Source organism: Lytechinus pictus, chromosome 12, assembly GCF_037042905.1.
Source record: "Lytechinus pictus isolate F3 Inbred chromosome 12, Lp3.0, whole genome shotgun sequence".
Lineage (NCBI taxonomy): Eukaryota > Metazoa > Echinodermata > Echinoidea > Temnopleuroida > Toxopneustidae > Lytechinus > Lytechinus pictus.
In genome coordinates this window covers 20,498,668-20,510,541 of record NC_087256.1, presented here as the reverse complement: position 1 = coordinate 20,510,541, position 11,874 = coordinate 20,498,668, and the positions used below count along the sequence as shown (strand labels likewise).

Sequence of the window (11,874 nt, the reverse complement as noted above, 5' to 3'; positions counted from 1 at the left end):
GGTACTACAGGTACCGGTATAGAGGCCGAGGTGGACCGGCCGCACCGCTCGGTCGGCGTAGGGGCGCGACCGGCTGACAGCGGTCGCGACATCGACAGTGTTTGTTGTTGCTGTAGATTTTCTGTGAAACAGGTACAGGTCAGTAGACGGAAAAAATATGATTTATTTTTCTGTTTATACAAAGATTTGAATTTTTGGTTTAATATGCCAATATGTGTGCCTATCGACTTGTGTCAATTCGAAGTAGGGACTAACGTTAGATATAGATCTAACTTTCGCTGAAATATTAATTCGGGTGAAGTCTGGAATCAGCTCGGGCTCTGTAAAACTAATGCATGCACGAAGCACATAGGCCTACCGGTACCGGTATCGTTCACATCCGGGATGGGAGCTGTGGGCGAGGCCGAGGCGACTCGCTGTGTGTGACCCAGTTGCATTGACCGTGTAAATTGGTGGCACTGCTGTGCGTTTTTGAGAAGAAGTATGAGTCATGGTTCAATCTCTGTTGTTAGCTCCAGATGGTTCAATTTAACAGTAACAGATAGATCTAGATCTAACCCACTCATACTAATACGATGACGAGATTGTCACTATTATATCTAACCAATGTACCGTATATAACTATAAAAGTTAAGTGTATGGTCAGTTCCCCCATGTCTGCGCGGTCTCCCAAGTCTGCGCACCCGCGTATCTGCGCGATTCTAGTAAAAGAAGATATGCAACGAGCACGAACTTTACACATGCAATACATAGACAGGTATTCATTAAAAAATTCGACTCAAAATGGTGGAAAAATAATGAATTCAGGGCATTTCATGTGACGGTCTCAAAATGTAGCCTTTGTCATCAAAATCCCCGAATCGTGTGCAAAGTGAATGAGTGCGCAGACATGGGGTACCATTTTTTTTTTCAATCTGAAAATGACTGCCCGAGGTTTTTTCAAGAAAATCTTATATTTTCTTTCATTTTTAATGAGAAATTTGGTACACTTACTCTTGATAATATAGGGAACACTATTAACCAAAAGATTTTGTGAAATAAGAAGAAATTCATGCTAAATCTTAACTCAAATTGTTAGGTGCGCAGACTTGGGGCCCACCATCATACATTGTAACTGTATAGTAAGGAAAGACAGTTTCATTTAGTTTTATTTCTGAAGGTCTACTTATTAATATTATAGTTATATACAGTGACTTGTGTCGCCAAAACTTAAAAGCTTCAGTCTCTGTATTTGGTTGTTCCGCTGAACTAAATTGGCTCCCAAATATAGTAAAATGTCAGAAATTGTTAAATAAATCCCCAGAAATGACGGTTATTCCTGTCTAGATGACTCTTGACTTTTACTTTTAATTTTAGAGCAATTATTTTAAAATATAGTCGGGACAGATCCGAGTGCACTGTGAGTGACTGTGTGTGTGTGCGAGTGACGACTGCACTGAGTGTGAGAATTAAGACAAATTGCATATTTTTATTTTTAATTTTTAATAAAAGTCATACATCATGAGACTAACAAACAATACTTTTGTCTAAAGTTACTATCAGCCTCGCCAAAGATGGGGTCTACATGTAGGCCGAAGTTGGTTGTTTCATACATGTAGTTGCATGTGCTCACTTCTCTTCTTTTGATGGACTAATACTTTGTGCCCCCTAGACCCTAGTAGACATTTCCAAATCGAAGCAAGCTTGGATTTAAATCTATCTGTGACTGTGACAGTGTAATTGCTGATCACTGAATGTACAGTCCGAAGGTCTATGCATATTATTTAAATTATCTAAGCAATAACATTCTGTGGCCATTAAAACATTGCAGTAGATCTAAGTTTTATCTTTTCTATTACTTATCAATTACTTTTTTTTTCTTTCACAGATTGTTTTCTATTTGGTACTCAATAAGACATCATCATGACATCATCTCAAGGAGTTTACAAATATCCAGATGGAGAGGAATACAAAGGAGAATGGCTGGAAGGTAAGTTTTCAAAGAAATAGTACTACATGTACATGATATATACATGTATATATATATATATATATACATGTATGTCTATAGATTGAGATCTAATTAAAAGGGGAAAATCCAAGGTTCTGCAAAAAAAGTACAGAAAATACGATTTAAGCAGATTTTTTGAGAGTTTTTAAAAAATTCAGAGCAACAATGTAATTCATATCATATGAAATTTTAAATGGATGTTGAATCTTTGTTGTCTTTTTTGGGGGGTGGGGGTTGTAGGGGGAATACATCAGAAAGATAAAGTCTCTTTATTGTATTATTTGTTTTGTATCCTCTTTGCTTTTTCAAAATTATTATTCTGTGGCAGTCATCAACGTCAAGCTGTTACATGTATATTCTAGCCTATGGTGGCAGTCTCATGGATTACTGTATAATGTACAATACTTTCTAGAAAATCAGAAGAAAATCTCACTTTTTTCTGAAAGTGGAATTGAGAAGTTTTGAAGCATACATGTGAAATATACCTTCATGATTCTTTTCATCTTTTCCTTGTATATTTTCTCATGACATGATCGTTGAAGGTTCGCAAGGTGGGAGGGAGAATGTAGATAGTGTTTATGGTTCACCATTTATATGAACTTAATTCAGAAAGGGACTGACTACATGAATGGCAGATTAAAATGGAAATAAAAAAGTTGGAGTAATATTGAAACGCAAAATAGTCCTGCATGTAATAGTAGGTGTGTAGGCCTAGGCTATAGTCAAGAATTATATCTTAAATGGGAATCTAACCCAAATAAAAACTTGTTTTTTTATGAAATTGACAAATCAAACACGTTGATAGTGAAAGTTAGAACAATATCAGACAAACATTAAGAAAGTTATGAATTTGTAAAAGTTGTAAATATTGGTAAGCACTAAGCACTATACCCATGGAGACTTCAAATTGGCCACATTTGTTACATGTATGTCATAGTGATGTAAAGCAAGGACTACTCTGCCATTTACTCCAATGTGGAATGGCTAAAATGTCATGATTTTTTTTCAAAAGTTTTACTTCAAATTATATTTTTCTTTCATGAAGACATAAAAAATACAACCTTGGTTTGAATTCAGATTACTGCCAGAGGGGAATGGGTACTTAGGAGAAAACCACAAACTCCTGATAATTAATTACATGGCGTGTGGGAAAGTTGTCCTTGCCCCTTGTCATAATCTACTTACCAGTTGCCAATTTGAAATCTACATAGTCTCAGGGATCATCTCAATTTTAAAGCAGCCATAACTTTTATATTGCTTATCCAATTTCTTTCAAACTTTCTTCATTCTGTTTTATTTATTTTTCTCCTTGCCGACACATTTTATGACCAAGGCCTGATTCCCCTTTAAAACTGAGTCATGAAAAGAAAAGTGTAATTGAGGGAGTACTATTCTTTTATCAAGTCATCCTTGATTTTTATGGCATTGTGGGTCTGAGCCCCCCCCCCCCCCCCCTCTCTCATCATATTTTCAGAATAAATATGTAATGCAACATGCAAACAAATTCTTACAGGGTTTTATTACTTTTTCATTGATTGTGATGTATGAATTTACACATTTCAGTGTGAAAATTGCTTTTTTTTTAAGCGATTTGTTATGTCAATTCGTAGATATAGTTTAACTTTGAGCTAAAATTCACAAATATGTGACTGTTTTTGCCTTTGATATTGAGATACTGTTAATGGTTGTGAGAAGGGTTACCAAAAGATTTCTTTAAAAAACATGAAATTGTATGTAATAAAACAATGTTCATATATACAATAGATTTTAAAACTCTGACTGGATAGTATATTATTGCCAATTTCAATTGCACAAAATTGAAAAAAAAAAATGGGAGACTCTCCTAGAACAGTGTCTGATGGCTCCTGCCTCCTCTCTCTCTCTCTCTTATTTTTTTTTTTATTTTTGTGATTCTGATCTGATCTTAAAATAAAGGAAAAAGGCATGGTGTAGGAGAGCTGTATCTATCCGATGGATCCAAATACAGCGGGCAGTTTGACAGTGGACTCTGCTCAGGACATGGTACACTGCTCTTTGCTGATGGGTCAAGGTAAATTGAAAAGCAAAAAAAGAAGCCTTAAACTTGACGTAAATGTGAAAAAAGGAAAGTCTGACATTGACATAAAAAGCAGATTTTTTTAAACTAGAATTTTCTTTTTTAATGCAGTCATCAACCATCAAATGAGTTCAGCTTTCAAATCTGCAACCCTCGGCTCATGGCCATAATATGCAGAGGGGGGGGGGGGGAGGGGGGAACCCGGGGGGGCACTCAGTATATAATGCATAGTGGGTATGTGCCGCGGAGGGGACCCCCATTTTTACACTCAAATTTCCGTTCCAAGGCATAGCATTTTTGTCTTATTGAGAAAAAGAACAAAGAAAGCCGCTCCAAGGCATAGCATTTCCTTCTTATCGAGAAAAAAGAAGAAAGAAATCCGCTCCAAAGCTTCGCATATTTTTCGTTACGCCGTTCCGGTCGCATTAATCTGCTACAATTTTGGTGAAAAGCGGCCGTAGAGCGCTTTTCGACCATCGCCTAAGCGCGAGCGCACCCGGCGGAGGCCGCGCTAGCTGCGTCATGCACGATTGCCCGTTCCATAGGGATGCATACGCACTCACAGAGATACGGAGATCCGTTCCGAGGACCCCCGTTTTCACAAACATTTGTAGTTCCGAAGCCCGTTCCGAGGACCCTCCTTTTTACAATAAGCCCGCTCCAAGGCCCCCGTTTTTTGCCTCGCCCGCGGCACACCCCTACCACTTTTTTGGTCGAGTGCCCCCCCCCCCGGGGGGGGGGGAAGACATTTTCTATGCATAATTGGGACCCTTTCTTGTGCTTTATCAAATTCCAAATATAAAGTTGATATTCAATACCAAACTTGAGATAAAAATGTCATTTTCAATATGTCTTTAAATGCAAATGTTTTTTTTTAAGATATGATTAGAAAATTAACTTTCCAAAACAAAAACAAAATTGTTGTATCTCATTCAGCTCAAGAAGAGGTCAACAGTTGTGTGCAAAGTCACAGGTAACTTTAAACAGCCCTATGATACGGCTCCTTGAGCTTTCTTGAACTTATATTTATAATTATAACTTTGGGGACGATCATTCAAACACATATTTCAAAGATTGGTGTCATGAACACTGAAAGGAAACAGAGCAAATATGATGACTTGCCAGCAATATATATATATACAGTATATATTTATATATATAGTGCATCCCACAAAAAACAAAACCAAGATTTATTGGTGATTTATCATAATTTATTCACAAATACAATAGAAAAATGTCCCATCATTGTAAAGCTTAAAATCTCCTCTTTCATTTGAAGCAAATCATATTTGTAAAAAGGTCAATATCTGCTTTTCAATTTGATACCTCAATTACAGAAAATGGTCAAGATATAACAAAGTTCTGTTTATTTGAAATAAGACTTGAAATTCAATAATTTCATAAAATGAAGAGGTTTTACAGGCTAGCTTTCAGACTTTCTTGATTCTATGTTTTGTTGACAATCAGCCATGCATAAAATCTTTTGTAAACAGAACGATAGCTTTGAAGCGGTGGGAAAACGGTGAAAACATGTTCGTTTGATGAAATTACGAGCATTGTTTCGAAGGAACAGAAGTTTGTTATTTCTTGACCGTTATATGTGATTGAGGTATCAAAATAAAGAGCAGATGGTGAACTTTTTAAGCATGTGATTTTCTTTTTGAAATTCAGATACCCCCCGCTAAATGTCATTTTGGCATCTTTTCAAATTGTTTTAACTCGCTCATGTGTGAATGTGAAATCTTCTACGTTGTTCCAGATGAAAGAGGAGATTCTAAGCTTTAAATGATAGGTCATTTGTCTATTGTAGTTATGATTACATGTATGATAAATCATCGCTAAATCTCTGTTTGGTTTTTGGGGGATGTACTGTATGTATCTCTCTCTCTCTGAGATCCCTCAGATCATATAGAATGGATGCAAAACTAAATGTGATGTGGAATGAATAGAGAAAAGCCCCGATATAGCAAATGTAAGTTTGATTTTGAATTCATTCATTCATCATGTACAGGTACGAGGGTCAGTTCCAACAGGGCAGGTTTGATGGTTTAGGTGTGTTCACACGACCGGATGGTATGCTGTTTGAAGGAGAGTTTAAACAAGGAAAAGTGAATGGATTAGGTAAGAACAAATGAGTAAGTTGAATCGGTATGGACCAAATGAATCTGTACAATTTGTTTTACATTATGTAATGCAATAAACAAAAAACAATACAATAATTGAACAGTAAATGAATCAGCATAAAAATTGGAGATGGTGCTGACTTTGTGAGGTGTTGCATTCATGATGATGATATCAATGGGGGACTTCAAATCTATTGTTGGTGATGGAAGCACAATTTGGATCGCATTTCCGAGCTCCAAAACCTTATGTGAGTTTACACAAATAGTCTTGATCACAATATGAACAGGTCGACACCAAGTGAGTGACATTTCAGGACCATCTTCATTTTATGTTTGGTGTTATACTCGATTCATGTAAAAATTGACCTAACACCAAAAGGTCAACACTGAACTTGAAATCATCCCATGTCAAGTGAACTTACTGGATGGATTTAGAAGATTTGTTTTATTGTCTTTCTCTCTGCAGGGTTGTTGACATTTGCAGATGGCACCCATGGCTTACCAAGGAACGAAGGACTGTTTGACGGTACCAGGCTCGTCGAGAGACAACGAGCAAGAGACATCGTAACAAAAGCCAAACAAGCCGCTCAAACCGCAAAGAATATACAAGTCAGAGTGTAGATAGACATTCCAGGGGGAAAACAATTGAGTAAAATCTGTTTCAATGAAATGTACTTATGCCGTCATGGACGTGTTATTTTAGGAAAAGAATATACGTGACCAGGCATGGCAAAACCCACAAAAAGTCACCCATAAATTGATTTTCAGTAAGATATAATCAGATATTTTCAGTAGATGTCCCTTCTGAAAGAGGAGATTCTCAGCTTTAAAATGAGATATAACTCACAACTTATTTTATGATCATAACCCTTGTTATAAGGATAAGAATTCATCAGAATGCTACATTTGAGAAATGAGGAATTTAAGTCGACCAATCTATCGATTGCAGGTCCTATAGAAATGCAATCCTAAAGATTGCATAGTACCCTATTTACTGTCTCCTGCACATATTTTGGGCTTTCATGTAGCTTCATGCATTTGAAATTTATAATATTTACTAACTCAATGTCATACGTTGTCGCTATAATGATATAAGTGACAAGTTGGAAGTTGTTATCTGGAATTTGAAATGTTTTATATTGTATATAGTTTTTCTCAAAGATATTATGAAAAAAACCCTTATCCTTATTTCAAACTTTCAAGGCACTTTTAATGGTCATTGATATCCAATATATTATATGATAAATATTTCATTATATGACAACTAGTCTTTATACTTGTTAGTAATGTACCATTAACATTGGAAGTTGTATTCATTAATAGTATTAAAGCTCACAGACATTCATTCTTTTTTATTCTGTTTTCTAAACTAACATTCCAATTTTTGAAAAATGTAAAGCTATGAATGCCTACATGTGAATCCCCTTGTGTTTTTTGTACATAGTGGTATAATTTTGCAAGGTGTAAAAGTTAACTTTCATAAGTCAAATATTTGCCCAACATATTTGTCGAACAGATTTTTTAAGGCAAAGTTAGCTGTATTCCTCCATTCACATGAACGTGAAAAGGGGTTCACTTTATTGGTTTCCAGTCGCTGAGACTGAGAATGTCATGATTTACTTGTCCAATCGATAAAGAAGCAATGTCAATATTCAATATATTTTTATACACTAGGAAATCAAAATCATTGTCCTTCTCTCTTCCCCTCTGTTTGTCTCCCTCTTTCTCTTTCCATTTCTCATTAGGCAAATACTGTATATAGATTACTTTTCTTTAAATTATATGTACTTATGTAGGGATGAACATTAGATCTGATTAATGTTTTCATAATTTATTGAGGAAATCTGCTTTCACTGTACACTTGCATATTCGTAAGATTCCCTTACTTTCTTCAGCAGATTCCCCCCCCCCCCCAAAAAAAAAAAAAAAAAAAAAAAAAATGTGACACCCTTTTATAAAGAACCAAAATTAATTTGAATACAAAGCAGGCTGGACTGGCAACATGTGATGTATAAAAGTTATATAATGCATGCGTAATATCAATTAATTCCTGATTTTCCCTCATTTTTTCCTTCTGAAAAAGATATCAAATTACCTTTTAAGCAAAGGTGTTTTTATGGCAAGTCATGAAATTGGATTAAATGTTTATGAATTATATAGAGATATTCAATTAATGGGCTGGCCCAAATTAGATTATTAATAATTCTTATCAATACACGTAGATCACTTCCAGTTAATTAAGATCTCATGTTGATAGTTATATATAAGTTTGATTTTTTTTTTAATATGATATACATATAGATGAAGGGTGCTATGTTGATAATACAGTGTGGTTAGTAAGTCCAATGCAGTGACGGATACAAAAAAAATTTGAAGAAAAAAGGGGTGCGCTATAATCAAATTTGGAAATAGATAGGGTGCATGTGACATTTTCCCTAGATTTCTGTATTGATATATTTATTCACAGGATCGAAATTTAGAAGCACCACCTAGATACACCTCTGTGTAATGCAGACAAAAGGATAAGAAATTTACTTGGTTTATAAATCAACATTCTTAAAATATTTATCAGCAACTCATCATGTTGATTGTTTTCTCTCTTTTTTTTTTAGTTTGACATTTATAGTGAGTGTTAATAATGCAATATAATATTTGTGTCTTTCACCAAGTAATTTCTTTGTGTTCAATGTATCACTGAGTATGATTAAATTCCGACATAGATCAAAGGAAAAATAAAATGATTTGGCAATGCTGGGTTGACGAAAACATGTCTCTCGGATAAGTACATGTACATGTATATCCCTTGAAAGGAAATTACTGGTTTAAGCCCAACCTTCACAGAGTTGTAAGATTTTGAATAACTGAAAAGCTCAGGCCAAAGCAGTTTTCTCCATTGAGCACCGCTTTGAAAAGCACTAGGCATGGACTAGAGAATTACTGAAAGGGAGCGGTGTTAGATCAAAGTCAGAATTTACTGCAAGGTCAAGGGTCATTGTGCTTGGTCCATGCTTCCTGTCAACTTGGGTCTTGTCTTACAAAGATTGGTGATTGTCTGATCAAACTCAACTATCAATGTCATACTTTTTCAAAAAGGAAATTTGTAGTGTTCTTTGTAAACAAAGAGCGTTCTGAATTTTCAAGACAATGACGACTATATGAATTTACATCATATCCAGAAATTATTGTGAGCAAACATGTATTTTAGATGTTGGCGTTGCTGGCCTTCCGTACTCATGGTCAATTGGATCAATCGCAACTCTTTGTAAGACGAGACCCTGATGTAGGTGTGTGTAGATACCTAGACAGTTGACTGGCTTTTGGGCTTATTTATTGAAAGGATACCTGGAAAGCAAGTGCAGTTGGCTGTGAATAACATGTATTTGAATGCACATTTCAATTTGGTACAGATCATTTCAGTGCGGACTAGAATTTGGAGGATAAATGAAAGGGGTATTGTATCAAGTGGTCAGGAGAGCTCGGCCCCATCTTACAAAGAGTTGCGATTGATCCGATCAATCGCAACTGTCGTAACCCCAGCATCTAAAATGCAAATTTGTTCAAAATATTTTCTAGATGTATATTCATACATTCATCACTTTCTTGAAGATTCGGTGTGATTCTATGTCAATAGGAGATTGTGCAAATTTCCTGTTAAAAAAATTATGGTATGGATGGATTATAGTTGCGATTAATTGGATCAATCGTAACTCTTAGTAAGATGGGCCCCAGAAAAACCAACAAAGCTGCCACTATTCTTGATCCAATGGGATAGTCTTATGTCTGACACAGCATATGGATTCATTAAAAAGTGAGCCAGACCTCAGTTGATATATTAAGTAGTCTATTAAAAAGAAATTAGTATTTTGGGCAAGGAGTTGAGACAAGGACTTGTAACCCCAACAACATTTTTTTAATCTTGATTTTGATGATGAGCATTGATGATAATGAAATAAGTTTATTAAAGTATTTTGACATACATATATATATATATTATATGAATTTGTCAATGTATTTTGTGTGTGAGAGGTATTGGTTTGATAGAATTTCTTAGTTTAGATAGTGACCCTTCAAAAGATCAAACAAACAAATGGAACAAAATACTTATTTCACCAAAATGTGATATATTTTATTCAAGATCATAATCATAACCATTTCATCTCACTCATTTTGCCAATATTTATAAAAATTTCTTCCCATCATAAACAATCTTTGTGCATACACTTTATTACATTAAAAATGTCAAACCGTATTAAACATATTAAAATCTATTAATATATAATCATCTTTCATACAGAGATTGCACCATCACTGATTATATAACATTTGCTCCACTAAACTAAAAAGCAATTATTCAATCCTAATTTTGCAAGTGTATATTGGCAGGTTCCTATTGTTAAAACTAAAACACTAGAAGCATCTTGGATACCTGTGGAGAATACAAATAAAAGTTCTCTGAAATTATATAGTACAAGCAACTTAACAAAAAAATAGTCATTCTAGAAGTGAAGAAAAGAGAATTAAATGTAAAAAGAACCAATACAGGCTATTAAAATGAGATTGACCTGTAATATAGCTCAATAATCTAGAATGTTTTTTTTTCCATTCCTGTACGTACATACACGTGATAATTCAAGGACCCGCTGCATATTATGACTTCATCTCCAAGCAACAACAAAAAAAAACCTAAATGCACACTTGTACATGTGATTGGTTGAAAATCATGTGATGTTTGAACTTGAATCAAAGTAACTCTTTTGTAACAAACACCAAATGACATTCTGGGAAATGTGTGTGTGTTGGATTTTTTTTGTAGTAACTACTACAGCTACATAGTCTTCAATGAGTTCCAATTCATCCTGCCAGAATTTATTTCTATCAATATTTCAACTTGCAGCCGAATGACTAGCCCATAATCCAGGCATAAGCTACAACTATTGTCTTTGCTTTTAAGAGTCTGATGCTGTTACGTGAAATGTCAGCAAATATGTCTGACTCCGATACAGAAGACAGGAAAACAACCACCGATTATACACACCGTCTTGCTTTAGTTGGGTTTTTTTATCGTTCGTCTGAAAACCCCACACCGAATCCTGGTCGACAACAATGACAAAAGCATGATGCGCGTGTATAGGTAGTGTCTGCTCACTAAGACTGTTTATAGCTTTCCGCATTAGACACATCGCTTATTTTTAGCAAAACAGCAAAGATAAAGCTGTAGCCACCACCCGGATTGTAGGCTACAGAAGGACCAGACCAAGTCAGAAATAATTTAAATATGGCCCTAAATAAATTCTGCATTTCAAGCATGGAGCAAGCATGAAGTTAAATACACTGTACACATTATTTCCTCTGTGTAAGTGACAAAGACAACTGTACAGTTGTAAATGAAATATGGAAATTCATATCAATCGAGATGGAAAATTATTCACAAATCTATGACCAAAAACAGAAAATTGAAGCGAATGGAATGATAATACAGGAATGAATATGTTTTCAATTGCAGAAATTAATCCCATTGTTGATAAACATTCACTTTGGAGTTCCTGAATTGTGTATATCTTACAAACATGGAACATCATGATGAATGACTTTGTTCTCAATCTATAAAAATAACGTTTACTTCTATTCAAGCTGACTTGCAGCAGAAGTATGAATCAAGTAAATATCTATTTAAAAAAAAAATTCTATGTGTAGTCAGCAAAAGC

General features: G+C 35.0%; 1 protein-coding gene across 2 annotated transcripts; it reads left to right on the top strand.

Moving 5' to 3' along the window:
- The first annotated feature begins 10 nt into the window (after positions 1 to 10).
- On the top strand, positions 11 to 10,162 carry LOC129273674 (MORN repeat-containing protein 4-like). 2 transcript variants are annotated; one of them, XM_064108013.1, is made up of 5 exons: positions 11 to 138; positions 1,868 to 1,969; positions 3,926 to 4,040; positions 6,058 to 6,167; positions 6,636 to 10,162. In XM_064108013.1, exons 2-5 carry the CDS (start codon positions 1,903 to 1,905, stop codon positions 6,788 to 6,790), a joined length of 447 nt encoding a protein of 148 aa, XP_063964083.1. In that variant the 5' UTR covers positions 11 to 138; positions 1,868 to 1,902; the 3' UTR covers positions 6,791 to 10,162. The 2 variants fall into 2 exon arrangements, with proteins under 2 accessions (XP_063964083.1, XP_063964084.1); XM_064108014.1 differs by having other exon boundaries at positions 19 to 132.
- Positions 10,163 to 11,874: the final 1,712 nt, after the last annotated feature.

Coding starts and splice junctions, on each gene's coding strand:
- LOC129273674 (XM_064108013.1), top strand. CDS start 1,903: ATGACATCATCTCAAGGAGTTTACAAATATCCAGATGGAGAGGAATAC. Junction 1,970..3,925: donor CAAAGGAGAATGGCTGGAAG/GTAAGTTTTCAA, acceptor CTTAAAATAAAG/GAAAAAGGCATGGTGTAGGA. Junction 6,168..6,635: donor AGGAAAAGTGAATGGATTAG/GTAAGAACAAAT, acceptor TTCTCTCTGCAG/GGTTGTTGACATTTGCAGAT.